Source organism: Trachemys scripta, chromosome 14 (genome assembly GCF_013100865.1).
Source record: "Trachemys scripta elegans isolate TJP31775 chromosome 14, CAS_Tse_1.0, whole genome shotgun sequence".
Lineage (NCBI taxonomy): Eukaryota > Metazoa > Chordata > Testudines > Emydidae > Trachemys > Trachemys scripta.
Genome location: NC_048311.1, coordinates 35294011 through 35316775, shown reverse-complemented (window position 1 = coordinate 35316775; position 22765 = coordinate 35294011). Strand labels below are relative to the sequence as shown.

Genomic DNA, 22765 nt, shown 5'->3' with positions numbered 1-22765 from the left:
TGGCAATTTTATTAATTGTAAACTAATAAAAACTTCCTCAAATAATATTTTAAAGCATTTTGGAAGAATTGCAGATAGCGCAAATGTTGGCAGAATGTGGTGAGGACAGGGCAGTCATACATAGTTATCTGGATCACGTGGAAAGTTGGACCCATTCCAACAAAATTAGCCAAATGCAATGTCATATATCTGGGCAGAAAGAATGCAGTCCATACCTAAAGAACAGGGGACTGTATCCTGGAAAGTCATGACCCTGAAAAAGGATTTAAGGGTCATAGTGGAGTTCAGTATGAGCTCCCAGTATGATGCTCTGGCAAAAAGTCCTAATGTAGTCCTTAGATTTATAAACAAAGGAATAGGAATTAGGAGTTGGGATGTGTGTTTACCTATGTATATGGCATTGATGAGAGTGATACTGGAATACTTTGTCCCATGTTGGTGTTCACATTTCAAAAGGAGAGGATGCAGACAAAAGCCTCAAATGATTTGAGGGATGGAAAAAATGCCTTACAGTGAGAGAGATGGAGCTCAGTCTGTTTAGCTTATCAAAAAGTTCAAGAGGTGACTTGATCACTATGTATAAAAGTTCCTTCATGGGGAGAAAATACTTGCTACGAAAGGACTCTTAAATCTATCCGAGAAAGGCATGAGAAGAACCAGTGACTGGAAGTTGAAGCCAAACAAATTCAAATTAGAAATAAGGCACAATATTTTAAAAGTGAGGATTATGAACTACTGGAACAAACTACAAAATAATATGGTGGATTCTCCATCTTTTAATGTCTTGAAATCCAAGACTGGATTCCTTTCTGGAGGATATGCTCTAGTTAAACACAAGTTAATGGGCTGCACAGAGGTAACTGGAAGAAATGGCCTGTGTGAAGCAGGATATCATACTAGATGAACTAATGGTCTCTTCTGGTGTTAAAATTAATCTATGAACTTTGGATCTGAGAAGGTGGTGGAAGTACCTGAGGCAGTCAGAATGCCATCCTACCTTTTTATAGCTACACCCTTTGAGTCTTAAGAGTAGTGATGGAAGGATAGTGGGTGCATGAGCGCTCCCATGGGCACTGCTGCTAAAATTTCCAGTCCAGACTGTACAATCGGGCACATCTCAGGCGAGTGAATGTGCAGAGGTTGTCTTGAACTCTAGTAACAGGTGAGTAACCTTTGCTTCTCTTCATACAGGGCTCAATTCTGTAAGACTGTTTCAGTGGAACTTCTCACGTGCTTAAAGTTAAGCATGTGCTTAAGTGCTTTGCTGGATGCAGAGTGCATAGCACCTTGCAGGATCTAGGTCTTGCACAATTCCTATTTATGTTAATAGTAGATTGAGAATTTCTCTCTGTAGTTGGGAGGAAAAGGTTTAGAATACTTAAGAATAAAGGAATAATGGAATAAGTCTCTTTGACAAAGGAGAATGTTCATTGCCAGTGCTGGCCATTGTTTTTAAATCAATCTATGTTATTACCACTTTATTGGACTAAAACAGAGGCTGGAATAAAAATGCACTCCCAAAATACAGTTCACTTCCTAATGAGAGAACCTTTTATTCATATGTTAATCTTTTTTTATAGGGATCATTTTCTACATAGCTCCTCAAACCCTGAGCTTTCAGCTTTCTTTGAGGAAGAATGTTTTTGTTCCTTTTAAAATAGCTATTCGTATAGAAACAAGTCTTGTAGCAATCTGAAATTAAAGTCTTTGGAAAGTATATGTAGGTTCAACTGCAAATTTAGGTTGGATTTTGTAGTCAACTTTATATATTTGGACAGTAGAACTGTTACAAATTGCTGTCTTTTCCCCCCACCTCAGAATAGCATTCCCTTCGAACATCATGGCAAGTAGCTGCTCGTCTCCTCGTTGGAAGGCAGCACTGGGTGAGTCCCTTCTTGTTAGACCCAAATCTTTTTGGATGGGGTGGGATTAAATCCTGTGGAAACATCAGATTTGGCTCTTCCTCCTCACATTAACTCTTACAATTGTACGCTTTATCTCTGTGCCCTACGCTCAGATGTCAGGTACTTGACATGGCATTAGGATTCCTTCTGACTGTAAAAGTAAACATCCTTCCAAGAGCTGAAGTATTTACTACTATTCTTCCTAAATTCTTTAGCAGAATTAATTAAAATTGGTGATTTGGGAAGCCCCTATGGCTGTTAAGGCATTGCTAATAAAATTAAACAGACCAGCAACTCTAAAACAAGTCTATCCTAGAACCACTAGTCACACCATAATTATGCTCACAATCTCAGACATCCATTCTAAACTAGATTGATCTTTTAAAATTATGAAAACAGATTACTTGTTCTGAACTTGTCATGGAGAACAAAATTAACTAATTCAAGTAAGGGTTTATCTTGGCATGAGTGGAACAAGTTATTAAAGTAGCCTTCATTTTTCTATATTTTTTAAGTTCTCTTCCATCCCTTATGAGCTGCCAGAGATTTAAAAACATTTTCAGATGAACTTCTCTTTAGTGTAGCTGAAACATGAGCACCTTGAATATAGGCAGACTTGAACTTGGACACTCAAAATCCTTTGCCTGTGGATAGTGAAATAATTTCTGCCTTTGTGCGCAGTTTTCTAGTATTTAAGCCAATGGTGTTTTAGCAATAGAAACATTTGTGGGTCAAAATCTGTACCTCACTGTTGAAGGATACTGACTCTTACATTATTTTAGAAGCTGCTTCTTTGCTTTGCTATATATTAAAAAGGCAATCCTATTTTTCTGTTCCTTGTTACATTCTGTAGTTCTTTCCACTGCTTTACTTTCTCTATAAAGCTCCAGCTTGCACTAATCCTACATCTGCATTTGGTGTAGCATCCTTCTCTTCCTCTTTTTTTATTTAATTTTTCTCCAGTTGTTCTGTGTACTTGGCTGACTCCAGAAGCTTCTTCTTTCTTAAATTGTTGTTGTAATATTCCAAACTGTCTGCAAATGATGGTTTACTTCTTTAGAGCCCCAATCATTAGGGCTTACTCAAGCAAAGCGCCCATTGAAGTCCAATACAAATCTTGCATGAGTTACGACAGCAGGAAACCAGCTGGATCAAGATCTTGTCTGTTGTGCTTGATCTTTATGTGCCAAAAATGTGGTAGCTACTTAAGACTCTGCTTCTCTATCTTAGAATGATATTGCTACTTTGACACTTGTAACTTCTTAAATTAAATGTACTGATGTGTGATGCCTTTAAATTTCTGTGGGCAGAATGTTACTTAAGACAAACTCAAGGTAAGTAAATAATATTGTGAAATGTGTTTAATATGGCATCACCAGTAAAAAGCCAAAGAGCTCATTTTTTTAAACATACTTTTAACTTTATGCTTCGATATGGGTTTCTTCAGCCTTAAATCACCATCAGTTTTATTTTGAGAGCTCAGCAGTTTAATCTGGTTTTGTTCTTTTTTTGCATTCATGTTTTTGCTCTGATTTGTTTGTTCTTCAAACTCTGTTTTTGCTGAAGAGGTGCATTTCCTGTGTTAACCTTAATACAGAAGGAAAATGCAGATAACGTGATGTGGCTACAGGTAGGTATGAAATAGCCTGTGTAGTCCATTGGATTATAGATTCTAGAAAGATCACCTTTTCCTTTAACAGGGTTTTTATGCCCAGATGTTTTGCAACAAGTGGCTGAAACAATTTTGGTAGCACCATCTACGTGCTAGTTAAAATGACTTGTGCTGATGTTATCTTGTTCTTTGGCCCTGATAGATTCCTGCTCGTGTGACGACCAGTGTTCTCCAGTCTGCTGTGCACCGATGAAAATAATTTTGCCATAGAGGCAGATAATGCATGGCTGATCGCCTATGTTACCAATGGCTTTACTAGCAAAAATACCCCAACCTAGAGCAGAAACATTACAACTGGAGTTCTCCATGCCACTTACAAAGAGATACTTGCAGGAACATGGACAGACTCCAACAGGTGCCATTAAAAGAGGCTCTTGCCAGAAACCCAATGACCTTAAGTGAACTCTGTAGTAACAGGGCTGGAAAAGGAAGAGATGGTTTACAGAGTTAACCGCCTGTTGTTGAATAGCCATTTCAGTTCTCCCTCCACAGGTGGCAGACTTTACCCCTTTTTATTATTCTACTGTAACTATAAATCTTTTACCTGGTTGGTTTAAGAAAATTTTATATCATTTTGCTAAGATTATTGGCTTAATTCTGTGTAAAGAATTCTGTCTTGCTTTTGTCTGATTTAAAAATGTCAAATATGAACAATCCTGAATTAAAGACAATGACTTGAAATTTCTTGTAAAATTTAGTCTGGCAGGGAATATGTAAATTAATTAAAACCATCTGATTTTATTTAAATTGTTTACTTTTTTTGTATGATCCCATTTGGGATGTGGGGTGGGGGAGTTCTCCTGAAAGTTTTTTAATATGCATTAGTTTTATTACTTTGCTTCTTCCACATTTTAAATGGAACTCTCCATGAAAACACAGAAACATTTTTGAATTTTTACTCTTCTAATACAGTCAGAGAAAACAAAAGATACTGGACAGAAGTGTCTGGGCTCTTTAGAGATGGTGATATTGATAGATAACTTATTCCTAAAGAATGTGAAGAATAAAGAGGGAGAAGGTCTCTGATATTTGAGGAATTTGTTGGAGTTTAGAGATGGTAAGCATGGCATGTGTTTCTCCTTCATTTGAGAAGGAGGATTGTGTATAAAACACTCTTCCTTGGTAAGATCTAGTTTTCTACATTGTGAGATTGGCTGGTTTGAAGACAGTTGCAAGTGGAACAAGAATTACTGCCATTGCAGACTGAGTGAATTTGTGTACATTTGCTTCAGCATCCACATACATAAAAACAAGTAATTCTGGTCTGCTGTGTATTACCAAGACTCAAAAAGGAATTATAAACAAAATATTCCTGCTGTGAAATCCTGAGAACTGATTCTCAGGCGTGAATTACATTCGTGATATAATACAAGTTGTATATTTCTGGGATTGCTATTCTTTACCTGGAGTTAAATGACTTGTTCAGATGCCTCGAATGTCCAAAATAAAAAGTGCTCTTGGCAGATGTCCCTATTAAGGAATATGGAAGGATCTTTACATTGTTTCTAACTTAAAACATTTTCATAAAGTAATGCTAAATATTTTATCCTTGCAGGAACTAGAAAAGTAGAATTATTAGTCATATTCAAGCAAAGTTAATGTCAATTTCCCTCTTGAAAATGAAAGTGCAATACATAAGTGTTATTAGAAAGATTCCATCCTATTTGGAAACATAGGCTAAAAACAATTCCATTAATGTTTTCCTTGTGCCTCAAACTTTGTTACGATAGTTTTTATTGTTCCAGAGTTTTGCGAATTCCTTTTCTATCCAAAAATCCACGGACTAAATCTGTCAGTCACTTTTCTTGAGATATTTCAGAATGCTAACTAATTGCTTGTGCTTGCTCTAGATCTCATTGGGGGAAACCTGTGTTTTGGGGGAGTGCAATGGAAAGGTTTAAAAGTTTGGTCCATGGATAATTTTGCATAACAGAATCCCTTACTCAGTTACTGTAGATTTCAGGACTTAAGGCATGTGCACTACCATTTGTACAGTTCTACATTTCACTGTGCTTTCTTTGTAAATATGTGTGGTTAATGATGTAATGTTAGAGAGACTTACAAAGGCAGCTTTTTTTTTTCCTTCCTCTTTATCCAGAATCTTAAATTGCTGTACTGTACTTAAAAGCTGACTGATGCAAATTTCTAGAATTGTACTTGGTTGTGGGCTGTTCTTGCCCTTTCACAATAGTTGTATCCCATCACCTGTAAAAATTAGTTAGAATGTCTGTATAAACCTGTGTATTGGTAACCAATATCTCGGAACACCTCATTTGTACTATCACTGTATTTGTGTACTTTACCAATTGTGTAAATAATAAATTCATAATGACTTCTACTTTTTTTCTTAGTGAAATTTCTTTTTAATGGATTCTCAGCACATACACAGGTAAATTCCATACTACTGAGGACATGCAGAAATCGAGGTAATACCGAAACGTTAGCAAGAAGATTGTGGTGTGTACTCCACATTGGAGTACTCTGGCCTAAATTTAGACTAACCATACATTGGGGGAGAACACAAAAGGCCCTCACTCCTGTGCAGGGATTAGTCACAGTCACATTCAGTCCTTCACAAATGCTGAGCATTGAAAACTAGTGCCTACAATGATATCTTTCTTAAAGGTAGGAAGGGGGCAAGGACAGTGTGATGGCCATCTTCCCTGCACTGACCAGCAAAATTGGGTTGGCAAGTCTAGGGGAAAGTATACATTGAAAGTGACACATGCTCCCAGAAGTGTGGTGACTGCCTCAGCCAGATCTGGGGGAGGGGACTTCTGCCCCAATCTAGTCTTCTACTGCAAGTGTTGATTGAAAAGCCATGATTCAGCTATGGGTTTTTGTAGGTTTAGAGGGCTATGTCAGCTTATACCAACTAAGGACCTAACCCAGAGTATATAACACTTAGTGCCTGATCCAGTGAAGATGATGGGGAAAAGAGTAACAAACCAATAACTGCAGGTAGCCCATGAGACGATAAGGACCTAACTGTATAGTAGTAGCCCATTTCTTCTCATTGAAATGAATGCCTTTTTTCCCTAATGGTAAAGTATTATTTATTTACTATAAATATAGTAAACTAATATAGTTTGCTTCAGTTTACAGTCTTATAAAGAGAAGCTTTTTCCAAGTGTTCAGTATTTGTCGTTCTTTTATCAAGTATAACTGTGTATTGATATGAAGCTTGGGAAAACAATTGTTGCGCTGTAAGACTTATAACTGAGTGGTAGGAGCTGTAGGTGAAAAGATGGAGGATGTTTTTCATATAACTAGTAATAATAGCTAGCTCTTAGAGAGCTTTTCAGCAGTAGACTGCAAATGCATTAATGCATTTATCCTTGCAACACTCCTGTGAGAGAGAGAAGTATTTTCCCCCATTTTACAGATGAGGAAATGAGGCAGAAAGAGGCCAAGTGACTTGCCAATTGTCACACACAGGAAGTAGTCTGTGGTATAGAGAATTGAACCTGAGTCTGAAGAGTCCTAATAGTATGTATGTTAGTTCTGATGCAGATGTATTACAAACCACTGTTTTCTGGCATTTAATCTTCAAAATTATAATTATTCACAAGTTTCTTCAGGTCATATGTGTCACTGTTGAAAGAATTATTAAAATTATGTTCCGTCAAAGCCTGGAAAGGTAGGCTTTACTTTGCACTTTCATAGCTGAAATGCATTATTTTAAAAAAATCCAGCCTTGCCATGTATGTAGTACTCCATGGGAACAATCTCCTTTGACTTTTTTTTTTTTTTTTTTTAAACATTGACTTGGGCACCATATAGGGATAGGATACAGAGGGACCTAGACAAATGAGAGGATTGTGCCAAAAGAAATCAGATGAAGTTCAACAAGGACACGTGCAGAGTCCTGCACTTAGGATGGAAGAATCCCATGCACTGCTACAGACTAGGGACCGAGCGGCTAGGCAGCAGTTCTGCAGAAAAGGACCTAAGGGTTACTGTGTACGAGAAGCTGGATATGAGTCAACAGAGTGCCCTTGTTGCCAAGAAGCCTAACGACATTTTGGGCTGTATACATAGGAGCATTGCCAGCAGATTGAGGGAGGTGCTCATTCCCCTCTATTCGGCATTGGTGAGGCCTCATCTGGTGTACTGTGTCCAGTTTTGGGCGCCACACTACAAGAAAGATGTGGAAAAATTGGAAAGAGTCCAGCGGAGGGCAACAAAAATGATTAGGGGGCTGGAGCACATGACTTATGAGGCGAGGCTGAGGGAACTGGGATTATTTAGTCTGTGGAAGAGAAGAATGAGGGGAGATTTGATAGCTGCTTTCAACTACCTGAAAGGGGGTTCCAAAGAGGATGGATCTAGACTGTTCTCAGTGGTACCAGATGATAGAACAAGGAGTAATGGTCTCAAGTTGCAGTGGGGGAGGTTTAAGCTGGATATTAGGAAAAACTTTTTCACAGGAGGGTGGTGAAGCACTGGAATGGGTTACCTAGGGAGGTGATGGAATCTCCTTCCTTAGATGTTTTTAAGGTCAGGCTTGACAGAGCCCTGGCTGGGATGATTTGTTGGGGATTGGTCCTGCTTTGAGCAGGGGAGGGGGTTGGACTAGATGACCGCCTCAGGTCCCTTCCAACCCTGATATTCTATGACATGGTGAAGTTTGTGTTACCTTTCAAGAATGTTAATTTAAAAAAAAGTGAAAAGATGCAGAAATGCAAAATTAGGGCTACACCTCTCAAACAAGACACTCAAATTAACGCTTCAGCAAGAGAGATGCCAGTTTATTATCTTATGCAGCAGAATATCAAAATGTATACCACTGAGCACTGGTTTTATAGTTTCGTTTTGATGGGTCTCCAGTTAATAGTGTAGTGTGGTTTTTTTTTTTTTTGTTTGTTTGTTTTTTTGTTTTGTTTTTTTTTGCCACACTATTTTGCTCTTTTGATGTAAGTGCTTTAATAGCATATGTCAGTTTCAGGGGGACCTGCACTGTATTCTCCTCTCCATAGTCCACCCCTGGTGTGTGCATTCTGGTTTCAGGACTCCAGCTGTCATCTGTCCCTGTCTCACGCCTTTCTGACCTGGGGTGCCATATGCCATACACTGTGATGTTCCCAACAAGCCTGTCTGCCTAATGGACAGTACTGGAGTTTTGCTTTCTCTTGGAGGGCTATGAACAATGTATTCCCACCAGTTACTATACAGCTCATTCTAAACAAGCACATTTGTTAAGGTAAAAAGCATTAGAGAAGCCCTAATAAAAACAGTTAACAGACTTAAACACAAACCAACATACCAAGAGTCACCCATCAGCCTTATATAGCCCTACAAGGCTAAAGTCTCTACAGCCCTTTCACAAAGGGTGATGGCTGTCCTTGAACAGAAGGTCCTTTCTGTTTGCTGGAGTAGCAAGAAGGGCCAGTGTCAGTTTAACCTCTATACCAAAAGCACTCTCTTTATTTGAATCCCTTGAAAGCCCAGTTTGACCCAGTATATGCAAACCTCTTCAGTGGGTGGTACTGCTCTAGAGCTGTTTAGTCTCGGTGACATGCCTTAGTCACACCTTTGTGTTTCTGGTTCCGGCATGAGCTGTGATAAATCTCCTTCATGGAGTAGAACAAAACATTCATAAATTTAATAGTGGCCCCCAAAGAGAGTGCATGGCATTGCACTATCTGTCACAACATCAGCTGGGCTATATGAAACTTCTAGATGGAGACACATGACGCATTGGCTGCATCTGGCATTGATGCACGTGCTATAAGATCCTAAGTACTTCCTATGAGGAGGGCCTGGCAGGATTGGGCTGTGAATGGGCAGTGATTATATCTAATATGGATTTGTTCATTTGGGAGTTTGTAAATATTATTGTGTGTTGCACATTAATGTAAAGAAGGCTGTACAGTGATAGCACCATTATATGCTAAGGGAGTCTAATATTTGGGGGTCACGTAAAATAATTAAACTTTGCTATGGAAGGCTAACAATGATTTTCTAATTTTGTCAAGACCATCACTTTAGTGGCAGAATGTACAGTGGGTGAGAGATTTGTTTGAGAAATGCAACCTTAACTATTGAATTACAGCCACCACATTAAATATTGTGATGGCTGATGTCCATACTACCCTCCCTGGGTTGGTGGTGCGCATCCTCACCAAGAGCATGCCCACCGACCTAAGAGGAGCAGTGTGTGGAGCTGAGAGCTCCCGGCAGGCTGCCCCCGCTCACCTGCCCATTCCCCGTGGGGAGAAGCAGCTGGGGGCTTTTCGCCTCCCTATTCCTTCCCGGGAACTTGGGGGAAATTAAAAAGGAAGACAGTTAACAGCTTACATAAGGAACACACTGTCTACACAGACACTGTCGCCCTACATACACCAACATAACCCCTACACCTCTTGTTAAGGTGATTTTATTATGTCTGCATTAGCAGGGCGTTACATGGGCAAGGGGAATATTTCAGTGTGTACACTTGCACTTTTTTGTCAACAAAAGCTGGCTTTTATCAACAAAATGGTGTGTAGACAAGGGTTAGTCGTCTTTTCATGTGTGTGTATGTAGTGTTTACAGAAGAGGTGAGCACCTCTCACTTCCTCTATTTCTTAATATGTTAACATTTTTATGTAGTTATATTGCTGCAGCTGGGCTCTCACTATATGACTATGAATTTTAAATTGGCATAGGGAAGAAGTAAATTGTCACCACCCATTTAAAACAAAAATCATATGGATGTTATTGCTGGTCTGTAGGCTGACAAAACTGTAGAATTCCAGTTTTCTGGTTTCATCAGCTCCAGAAGCCACAGCACACAGTCACTCCAAGCTATGCACAGCACATTCAGCAGCCCTCTTTGGGGAAAAGACCAGTATAAAATTTAGATATCAAATAACTTTTCCAATACTGATTGCTACTAATGGATGAACAAAAATTGAAATAGCTGGTTGTCTTATTGACATTTATTTGCTATGTATCACATTACATTTTTTAAACAAAATTATATTTTTTCTTGTGATGTCACCTCTCCAGTACAATAATTTTGCTAGTAAAAATAAGGTGATTCTAACAACTTTTTGTCCCCATGTTTAATAATTTTTAGCTGAAATTTAGAGAACGCAAAATTATTTTGACTGAACATCAAAGCATTAACTTTTTTCACCTTTTTTTTTCTTTTTTTTACTGTCCCTTAGCTTTATAGCAGATCCTTCCTTTGCCATTGGCACTGCTATCTGCTTCTCACTCATTCGGTACTAAATTATCTGAGGGAAACAGAAAACATTGGCAGCTATCTAATTTTCATAGTGTGCAGCCGTATGGAAAGCTACTCAACCTAATTTGAGGGAAGCATAACCAACAAGAACTTAGTCCTACAACAAAAATTAGGTTCCAGAATTTACTGATTTAGACAAATTGATATTAAGGCTCCAAAATGTTTTGCTGCTAGGAAACATAGTATGCCCATTATTAAATTAACCAGTAAAACTTCAATTTCTATTTTTACAAAGTAGTAACAAATCACTGGAATTACAATCACTGTGTAATAATACTGAATGAGCTCTTGCTCCATATCTATACCACAGCCTTATATTAAGAGACCATTAAAAGACTTTAGCTTCTATCAGCATCCATTAGTACAGGCCCTGGTTCTGCAGAGTCCCATTGACACCACTAGCAGATGCCAATGCAGGACTGTTGCCTAAAGATGCACAGTTAACACTAAAAAGCAACAGAGGGTCCTGTGGCACCTTTGAGATTAACAAAAGTATTGGGAGCATAAGCTTTCGTGGGTAAGAACCTCACTTCTTCAGATGCAAGTAATGGAAATCTCCAGAGGCAGGTATAAATCAGTATGGAGATAACGAGGTTAGTTCAATCAGGGAGGGTGAGGTGCTCTGCTAGCAGTTGAGGTATGAACACCAAGGGAGGAGAAACTGCTTCTGTAGTTGGATAGCCATTCACAGTCTTTGTTTAATCCTGATCTGATGGTGTCAAATTTGCAAATGAACTGGAGCTCAGCAGTTTCTCTTTGGAGTCTGGGCCTGATAGTTAACACTAACAGGGCCTAACTTGAATACTTAAGTTGCATTCACATTTTTTCATTCCCCCTTCTATGCATGCAGTATTATGAAAGACTTTAAATGCTACATGTGTTTTCAAATACCTTAGATACACTTGGGCTATGTCTACACTATAGCTTATGTCGGCATAACTTATATTGCTGGAGGATGGGGGAAAATAAATCACTCCCCTGAGTGACATAATTTACGATGACACGCATTGGTGTGGACAGCGCTATATCAGCGGGAGAGCTCTCTCCCATCAGCATAGAGCAGTAACATTAGAGAGCTTACAGAGGCATAGCTGCATCAGTGCAGGTGTGCCACTGTAAACTCTCTAGTGTAACCGTATCCTTAGACTAATTTTGTCATCCTGCTGCGTGACATATATGCCAACAACTAACTGTCAGGGTTAGGAAGAAATTCCCCATGGCCCTATACCATCCTCTTAGCACTGTCCACCTTTAGACAACAAGCTGAACTAGACAGATGGTCTGAACTGGTATGGTAATTTCTGTGCTCACACTGTACAAGGACAACCTTCTGCCTACAACCTCCAGTATAGACTTTATAGCTATAATATCACCATCTACTTTACTTCTCTGTGCCCTGCTGTCAGGTTTCACAGTGGGGTGTTCCTACTGGCCATAATTGCAGGCCTGTTCTCTGAGCCTAGGCTTAGGACCACCCTTCAGGGAAAAAAACCTCCAGCATTCTCTGCCTCCAAAGCTGTGCAGATGACAGAGTCCAGGGCTCCCTTTGCAGAGGAGTTTTTCATATTATTTAAAAATCTTTTGTAAAGTAAGTTTGTTGGCTTCAAGGTTTTCTCAAAACCCCTAAACCGAACATTTTCTTTTGGCTTTCTGAGGAGTGTTTCAAGGGTAGCAGCTTCCCACCCAACTCAGAGATAGCAAACAGAGAAGAGGGGAAGCAGAACGGCAACAAATATGCCCAATTTTCTCTCCACCACCACCCCTGGCAGGCCTCCGGGGGTAAAGGTGAGGCATCAAACTGACATGTTGGTAAGGAAAGAAATGGCAATAGGCAACAGGGTGACCAGACTAGGGAGCCAGGAGTATATGACTATGGGTAAGTTGTTTTTCCCCCCCTACCTTTTTCGCATTACTCTCACTGTTAAAACATCGCACTTTATTTCTAGTCAGAATTTGTCAAGCTCCCCTTATGCCTTGGTGGATCTTCTATCTTTTGTCTGTTGGATTGAAAGTCCAAGATCAAAATTTTGTTCCCCATGTAGGCACTTATAAATCAGGATCAAATCAGTTTAACCTTTACTTTAAAAAGCTAAATAGAGTGATCTCTTTGAGCATGAGCCTTTCATAAGGCGTGTTTTCCAATGTTTTAGTCAATCGTGTAGCTTCTCTCTGAACCAGCTCCAATTTACCAACATTCCAGTGCCAAATACAGAAGTAATATAACCTCCCTATTCCTACTTGAGATTCCCCATTTATACATCCAAAGATTGCATAAGCCTTTTTGGCCATAGTGTCACACTGGCTGCTCCTGTTCAGCTGCTTAGCCATCAAAATTTTCAATCTTTCTCAGTGCGTCTCCTTCCCAGGATAAAGTTCCCCTTTCCTATAAGCATGGCCTACATTCTTTGCTTTTATATGTATACATTTGGCTGTATGAAAACGGTGTCTATCTGTGCCCAGCTTACCAAGTGATATAGCTCACTGCTCCAGTGACATATCCTCATTAGTTAACGTTTGCAGATAACACAAAGATGGGGGAGTGTTATCAGTTATCTCAGTTTTCATCCAAGTCACTGATAAAAATATTAAATAGCATAAGTCCAAGAACCAGTCCCCGTGGAAGCCCACGAGAAACACACAGGCTTAATGATGAAGATTCCCCATTTATAATTACATTTTGTGACCCAAGATAAGGTGGGTGAGGTAATATCTTTTATTGGAACAACTTCTGTTGGAGAGAGAGAGACAAGCTTTCATACTGCACAGAGCTCTTCTTCAATTTGGGAAACTTATTCAGAGTTGCAGCATCTCAGTCTATAAAATCTTGGTCCAGAGCTTGTATTATCTCTTGGTGAACACATTCTTATGTTATTCAGCAGCCACCTGATGATGTGGTCTGAAAAACTAGTCCATAGCTAACTATACGGAAGTACATGTTCACTTAAAAATATATATAAATTTAATTATAGGCCATATCCACATAGAGACTATGCTTCTAACACCCCCACTCCAGCCTCTGTGTACCCTTTATTTATGCTGCTTCCTGATGAGCCTGGGTATTGGATGCATCCTGGAGTGGACCTGAGGGTAGAGGATGTTGTGGCAGGGATGTTGTGTGCACTGCCAGTTGTAGGCAGCCTTGAGGAGGGTACTGTAACTTAAAGCAGCCTGTCCTCACAGTAGCTTAAGTTACACCAGAAGCTGTTGTGGGTCTTGTAGAACCCAGGATTGGGAGAGTACAAAAGTAGCTCTAAAACCCCTTTGCCCTCCTCTCCTTGAGTTACCCCTCTTTAAGGCACAGTACAGAACCTCAGCCGAAAACACAATGCCTCAATCTACCAAAAATAAAATGCTTTCCCCTCGCCTACTATCCCAATTTCCTCACAGGAAAAGCTTGTGAGAACAGCTAGGCTTTGGAACATGCCCCGACGCTCAATGAATCTGGCCTCCTTTGGAGCAGGAGGGCTAAGTAGTTTTCCAGACCTGAGGCTTCCTCACTGGGACTCTCCAGTACTATCCCCTCCCATTTAGAGGATGTTTGTTTGAGCAACCAAGCTGATTACAATTATCAGCATATCATATGAGGATAGCAACAGGTCCCTGTGTCAGCCAACAGTCAAAACACTGCGGGTTTCCATCATATGGAAACAAATTGGAAGCCAATGCAGACTACTGCTTACAAGTGTAACATGCTCTCTACAGCAAACACTGTAAAGATGTGGCCTCCTCCTGGCTGCACCCATGTAGCTTCAGGACAGCTCTGGAAATGGCCCCTGTCCGCAGTGTCCCTTTTGGATAATCTAAAGGTCTCTATGCCAGCATGTCCTCAAATGTATCAACATAATTAAACAGAGGGCAAAAGTCCATAACCAAAAGTTCCACAACATAATCGATGTCCTCCCAGTACATGTAGTCTTTTCTAGTCCATCAACAGAGAACATACCGAATGCCAGTGTCTTCCACCACACCTGGGCTCTTCTTTAGTCCACCTCTATCCTTCTGCCAAGACTGCCACCCTGAGCCCTTCCTTCTGGAATACAATGCTGCTCTTCCTACCAGGAACTCATGCAGCCTCTCTGCTAGGTGCCTCATTATTCCCTCTCAGGCACAGCTGTCCAGCAAGGACATGCCAGCAGGTAAGGTCAACTGCTGCCAGGGCCAGCTCCAGGGTTTTTGCCGCAAAAAAAAAAAAAAAAAGCCACGATTGCGATCTGTGGCAGCAATTAGGCGGAAGGTCCTTCATTCCAAGTGGGAGTGAGGGACTGTCCGCCGAATTGCCACCGAATAGCTGGACGTGCCGCCCCTCTCCAGAGTTGCCGCCCCAAGCACCTGCTTGGCAAGCTTGTGCCTGGAGCTGGCCCTGACTGCTGCTCCCCCTGCTTTCAGCCCTCTCCTGTCCTTGGCTCCAGGTCTCCAGCTTGGAGCCAGCAGGCATCTCCTGCTGCTGCTGCTCCGCCTATCTTTAGTCCTCCTGCCCTGGTTTTCTTGCTTTGCTGCCCTTTCCCAGGAACCATTTTCTCTCTGTGATCACTCTGATCTCCTGTTCTGTCTTCTCTGAGTCAGTTTATTGTCTCCTAATTGACTCTCCAGGCCTCTTACAGCTCCCCAGCTGCTGCCCTACTCTTAATTGGCCAAGACATGGAGTACCTAGACTGGAACAGGAGAGCGGAGCCCAGTTTCCTTTAAGGAAGCAGCTACTCTGAAAGAATTGCCACATTCTATATTAGCTCCAGGTTCCAAATGGTCTTAAGGTATAGTCCCATCTAACGTGCATTCTGTCATTAAATTGGGAAGTGACAAAGGTCTGGATCACTGTGCTGAGGTCCCCATTTCCAAAATAAAATATTGCTACCGAGTAGGTGAGTGCAGATGAAGACAGCATTCTATTCCAATGATGCTATAGGCAGTATCCAGCAGCAAATAAACAGCCAGCAGGCCCCACAAGTTGTAAACCTGAGTATCAAAGAAACTCCTCACTCAAGGTAGCTAATTTTCCATAGCTTATTTCCTGACAGACTCCACCAGAGAGGTCCTTTGGGGCCATCTGCCTGTCCCCAGTCAGGATAAAGGAGGAGGGTTGGGCGTGGGGCTAGCTACTCCACCCCGTAAAAAATTAACTTGCTACAGAAACGCCAACAATAGAGATAACAGAGACTTTTAGCCTGGAAAAAGAAGGGCCTTCAACTCGAAGACACATGACGCTGGGTGGTGAAAGTCGTGAGGAAGCCACTAAGCCGATTACCCTTCTTGCAACTAGGAGGATTACCATCGGTACATGGAACATGAGGACCATGTACGAGTCAAGAAAGACGGCACAAGTCGCAGCAGAGATGAGGAGCAACAACCTGACCCTACTAGGCATTAGTGAGACAAGATGGACACAAGCTGGACAGAGACGATTGTTGACAGGAGAGCTGTTGCTGTATTCCGGACATGAAGAGAGCGACACACCCCACACACAGGGAGTAGGCTTCATGTTGTCCAAGCAGGCACAGAGAGCACTGATTGGTTGGGAGGCACATGGTTCCAGGATTATCACAGCATCCTTCAGAACTAAAATGAAGAGGATTAAGATGAATGTTGTACAGTGCTATGCTCCAACCAATGACAGTGAAGAGGGGGACAAAGACTATTTTTACAACAGACTTCAGAAAATATTAGAGATTCTCCCAGACAAAGACATTACCATCCTTATGGGAGACTTTAATGCCAAAATTGGACCTGACAACACAGGATATGAACAAGTCATGGGGACCCACGCTCTGGGAGAGATGAGTGAGAATGGAGAGAGATTTGTGTGCACTTAACAATCTGGTCATAGGAGGTAGCATCTTTCCTCACAAGCGGATCCACAAGAGTACTTGGGTATTGCCAGCAGGCACGATAGAAAACCAGATCGATCATGTCTGTATTAGCAAGAAGTTCAGAAGATCTTTGCAGGACGTTAGAGTTAGAAGAGGAGCAGACGTAGCGTCCGACCATCACTTAGTGGTGGCCAGATTGAAGCTGAAGCTGAAGAAGAACTGGATAGACACGTCAGATAAAAGAGCGAAGTATAACGTCAGCCTTTTGAAGGATCATAAGATCAAGGAAGATTTTGGACTGACACTGAAGAATGAGTTTTCAGTACTACAGGATCGGTCTGAGGAAGAGGAAGACAGTGTATCCAACAGATGGCAGGAAGTGAGAGAGACACTTAGGTCAGCATGCCAGGAAGTGCTTGGAATCAAGAAATACCAACAGAAAGAGTGGATCACAGCAGAGACCTTGACTAAGATAGAAGACACCGTGACATTTTGTCTTTCTGATTTGACTGGAAAATAAACTAGAGAGAGCCCTTGGGGGGAGGACTAGAGAGAGCCCTTTTTGCAGTAAAAATGAAGATTCCCTCCTACCCTGCCAGTCACCTGGAATTGAAGCAGAAGAAAGAAGAAGAAGGCAGTAATTAATAACAGCAGGACTAGAGCAGCAAAGGCTAAAGCGCAAGAAGAGTATGCTGAAGCCCATAAAGTAGTGAAGAGGAATATTAGGAAGGATAAGAGAGATTATGTGGATGGACTGGCAGCAGAAGCGGAACAGGCAGCATACAATGGTAATATGAAACAGCTGTATGACATCACCAAGCGACTGTCTGGAAAGTTCAGCAAGCCAGAACGTCCTGTCAAAGACAAGCAGGGAAAGTCTATAACAGGAATAGAACAGATGAATAGATGGGTGGAGCACTTTGAGGAAATCCTAAATAGACCAGCACCACTAAATCCACCAGACATTGGAAGGTCTTCATTGGCTGGGTCAATCGTGATAGACCTACCAGAGATGAGATCAGAAAAGCCATCACTATGATGAAGAACAGGAAGGCGGCTGGACCTGACGATATTCCAGCAGAGGCCCTGAAAGTAGATCTGGATACTTCAGTGGAAATGCTGTACCCCCTTTTTGAGAAGATATGGGAAGAAGAAGTGATTCCGGCAGACTGGAAAGAGGGATACCTTATTAAAATCCCCAAGAAAGGAGACCTCAGCAATTGTGCCAACTACAGAGGAATCACACTTCTGTCGGTGCCAGGGAAGGTCTTCAACCGAGTTCTCTTAGACAGAATGAAGGATGCCGTCGATCCACAGCTACAAGATGAGCAGGCAGGTTTCCGGCAAAATAGATCATGCACGGACCAGATAGCAACGCTCCGCATCATAGTCAAACAGTCTATGGAATGGAACTCCTCGTTGTACATCAACTTTGTTGACTATGAGAAAGCATTCGATAGCGTGTGGATCGAGAGACTCTCTGGAAGCTCCTTCGGCACTATGGCATCCCAGCAAAGGTGGTTAACTTGATTAAGAACTTATGACGGCATAGACTGTAGAGTGATCCATGAAGGGCAACTTACAAACAGCTTCCAGGTGCAAACCAGAGTCAGACAAGGATGTTTGTTGTCACCATTTCTCTTTCTCCTTGTCATTGATTGGATTATGAAAACATCCACTTATGAGCCCAGGAATGGAATCCAGTGGATGTTGTGGACCCAGCCTGATGACCTGGACTTTGCTATGTGAAAGGAGTGCAAGGTCGTCGGCAAACAGCAGATGCAAGAGAAGACTAACGTAGGGGCAGCCACGTCATCACAGGTTGGCCTCAACATCCAAAAGGACAAGACCAAGATCCTCAAGATTAACTCCATCAGTAATGACCCAGTAATGACTGAATGGAAGCCCTCTGGAAGAAGTGCAGTCCTTCACCTACCTAGGCAGCATCATCGACCAACAGGGTGGCACAGATGCAGACATCAAAGCAAGGATCAGTAAGGCAAGAGCAGCTTTCTTACAGCTCAAGAACATCTGGAGCTCCAGAGAGCTATCTTTGGCAACAAAGATTAGACTGTTCAATTCCAACGTGAAATCAGTCTTATTGTATGGAGCTGAAACTTGGAGGACAACTAAAACAACCACCAGGAAGATCCAGACCTTCATAAATAGTTGCCTTAGAAGGATTCTCCAGATCTGCTGGCCAGACACCATCAGCAACATCTACCTCTTGGAGAGGACCCGTCAACTTCCAGCAGAGGAAGAAATTAGAAGGAGAAGGTGGGGCTGGTAGGACACACACTACGCAAGCAGCCAACCAACATCACTAGACAGGCATTGCGGTGGAACCCCCAAGGCAAGCGGAAAAGAGGCCGTCCAAGAAACACCTGGCAACGCGACCTTCAGGCTGATAGCCCATTTTTATGCTATACCTGGAACCAGCTAGAGCAAATGGCCCAGGATAGAGGACTCTGGAGATCTGTGGTTGGCGGCCCATACCCCGATTGGGGTGACGGGCATGAGTGAGTGAGTATTTCCTGACACCGTAACATTGACAACAGAATATATATTTATTCACTACATTTGCAACAGTTGACTATAAAAGCATAAAACAAATCTAAATATAAATCCACACACCTTACATTCAAGTGCATTTACTAAAAAGCAGGGACAAAAAGTGATCTTACTTGCATGAAACTGACATGCAAACTCCCCTCCCCCCCTTCCCAACACAAATAAAACAGCCACAAAAATTCTGCACTTACAATTTTGTAACTACAAGAGCTTTGTTCTTCTGGAAACCCTCCATCACCACAGCCTGGCCTTAAACTAAAGCTGCTCTTTGGGAAATACAAAGGCATACCCTTGAGTGTGATGGAGGTTTGTTTGTTTTAGAAATAATTTGCATACACGCTACAAGGGTGGGGTAGTGTTTTTTTGTTTGTTTTTTGCTTTGATGGGGCTTAATATATATTAACATTACTGACTGCTAGATTTTCCAATCCTAAATGCTAGACATCCCTCATTCTCAGCTCTAGGAGAGCTGGATAATTTACTAGCAGCTAATATTGATTCTGTTGTTACTGTATTTATAAGGAGGAAAAACAAGGCTCCTGCTCACTATTTTAAAAGGACTGTTGCATTATTTAAAGATGTTTGGTTCAATCTGTTTTCTTGTATAGCCTCCAAGAGGATACATTATGTTATGTTTTTATTTAGAATTAGAATTAAAAGTAATTAATACTTGCTATTGTGTAGGAGGTGGTAAAGCAGCCTTGATAACTCCTCACTTCTCCTTGAAAATATAGAATGTAACTGTCTGCTGCTCCTCTACTTTACTTTGGGTTTGCATACGTTTTTTATATATATATATATATATGCACAAACCTATGCAGATACACTGAACATGTATGTTATACAGACACACACTATATTTCTTACATAAGGAAATGTAAGGGCCCAAGATCAAGACAAAATCCAATCTAGAATATTTAACCATAATCTCTATTGTAAACAATATACAGACGGTACAAAGATGAAAACACTTAAAAATTAAAATGTACTGTATATTGTACACCAAAAGAGCGAGTATTTTTTCTCTTCCTCGCTATTTTAAAAGAAAGCAGTGCAAACTTTTTCTACAATATTGCACTTAGATTTTGCATCTGTATATTCAGATGGTTTCCCCCATAAGCCAGTTAAATGTGTTCTCAAACCATAGGTCCAGAAAAATTGTAATTGTTCAAATATTTTGGGATGCAAAAGAAGTATTGGCTTCTCCGCAATTTGTGAGTTAATTTTTTTTTTTTTCAAAGCGTAAGAAGATGTGCTAGTCTGCAAGACCCTATCTCCTATGCCCTTAAGGTTTGCTAAACAACATGGAATGTTATAAAAATACATTGTGAATATCTGGTGTGCTACGGATTTCAATCACATAAAAGTTACATAACTTGACTCCATTGAGGTCTGGTGCTACTATTGAGGCACTATGCCCCACAAGTGAAGTAGTTATGGGCTACACCTCATGTTCTGCACTTTAAAAAGTTGCACCTATAGCATGTGGAAGTTAAAACAGAAGTAGCATTTCAGAGTAAGTGTTTTTATAAAGTTATTTCTTGTCAATGTATAGTAAATAGAATACTTACATTTTGCAAAACTAAGGCCTAGTCTACACTACGAGTTTAGGTCGACTTTAGCAGCGTTAAATCGAATTAAGCCTGGACACGTTCACACGACAAAGCCCTTTCTTTCAATTTAAGGGACCCTTTAAACCGGTTTCTTTACTCCGCCTCCGACGAGGAGATTAGCGATAAAATCGGCCTTAGCGGGTCGGAATTGGGGTAGTGTGGATGGAATTCGATGTTATTGGCCTCCGGGAGCTATCCCACAGTGCTTCATTGTGACCGCTCTGGACAGCACTCTCAACTCAGATGCACTGACCAGCTAGACAGGAAAAGCCCCGCGAACGTTTGAATTTCATTTCCTGTTTGCCCAGCGTGAAGAGCACAGGTGACCACACAGAGCTCATCAGCACAGGTAACTGTGATGGAGTCCCAGGATCGCAAAAGAGCTCCAGCATGGACCGAACGGGAGGTACGGGATCTGCTCGCCATATGGGGAGATGAATCAGTGCTAGCTGAACTCCGTAGCAGTAAACGAAATGGCAAAATATTAGAAAAGGTCTGCAAGGCCATGAAGGACAGAGGCCATAACAGGGACACACAGCAGTGCCGCGTGAAAATTAAGGAGCTAAAGCAAGCCTACCACAAAGCCAGAGAGGCAAACGGAAGATCCGGGGCAGAGTCGCAAACATGCCGCTTCTACGCGGAGCTGCATGCCATGCTAGGGGGTGCAGTCACCACTACCCCAACTGTGTGCTATGACTCCGTCACTGGAGAAACACACAGGGAAGAGGGTTCTGAGTACGAGGAAGATGAGGATGAAGATAATGTAGATAGCTCACAGCAGCAAGGAAGCGGAGAAACCGGTTTCCCCAACAGCCAGGATATGTTTATCACCCTGGACCTGGAGCCAGTAACCCCCGAACTCACCCAAGGCGTGCTCCCAGCCCCTGAGGGCACACAGGGGACCTCTAGTGAGTGTACCTTTGTAAATATTACACATGGTTTAAAAGCAAGCGTGTTTAATGATTAATGATTAATTTGCCCTGGCAATCACGGCCAGTACAGCTACTGGAAAAGTCTGTTAACGTGTATGGGGATGGAGCGGAAATGCTCCAGGAACATCTCCAGAAAGCTCTCCTTCATGTATTCCCAAAGCCTTTGCAAAAGGTTTCTGGGGAGGGCTGCCTTATCCTGTCCGCCATGGTAGGACACTTTACCACGCCAGGCCAGTAGCACGTAGTCTGGAATCATTGCATAACAAAGCATGGCAACATATGGGCCCGGTGTTTGCTGGCATGCAGACAACATCCATTCCTTATCGCGCTTTGTTATCCTCAGGAGAGTGATATCATTCACGGTCACCTGGTTGAAATGGGGTGATTTTATTAAGGGGACATTCAGAGGTGCCCGTTCCTGCTCGGCTGAACAGAAATGTTCCCCGCTGTTAGCCACGCGGTGGGGGGGGGAGCAGTGAAGTGATCATCCCCGATAATTGGGTGTGGGGGGGAGTGGGGTTAGTTGGGTTTGTGCTGCATGTTAACCTGGGAACCACAGCCCCTCCTTTTACATTGCAAACCCATTTTAAATGGCCAACCCAATGAGTGCTTGGTATGGGAAATGAGGACGCTACTGTTTGAAACCATTCCCACATGTTAAGAAGGTTAAAAAAGCCAAAAGACTGTGGCTTACCATGGCTGCCTGCAAGCCGAAATCTGTTGCCTGGCACTGCATGAGTGATCTCTCACACCAAACTGGCAGGCCCTCAATATAAGAGGAAAAATGCGACCTTGTAACGAAAGCACATGTGCTGTGTAACGTGAACAGCAAAATTTAACGTGAAAGAGTGTATCCATTGTTCTCTAAAATGTGTCTTTTTTAACCACCTCTCCCTTCTCCTCCACCAGCTGCAAATGTTTCTCCTTCACAGAGGCTAGTGAAGATTAGAAGGAGAAAACGGCGGACTCGGAATGACATGTTCATGGAGCTCCAGATGTCCTCCCACGCTGAAAGAGCACAGCAGAATGCGTGGA

At 41.8% G+C, this 22765-nt stretch overlaps 1 protein-coding gene across 3 annotated transcripts in view; it reads left to right on the top strand.

Moving 5' to 3' along the window:
* CSNK1D (casein kinase 1 delta) overlaps positions 1-5917 on the top strand; it is a 51700-nt gene extending 45783 nt beyond the window's left edge. For 2 of the 3 annotated variants that reach the window (XM_034789381.1, XM_034789380.1), the window contains exons 9-10: positions 1819-1883; positions 3719-5917. In XM_034789381.1, the coding sequence (XP_034645272.1) occupies positions 1819-1851 (33 nt within the window). In that variant the 3' untranslated portion in view covers positions 1852-1883; positions 3719-5917. The remainder of the gene's footprint in view (positions 1-1818; positions 1884-3718) is intronic. The other variant, XM_034789379.1, reaches the window with a different exon arrangement.
* Positions 5918-22765: the final 16848 nt, after the last annotated feature.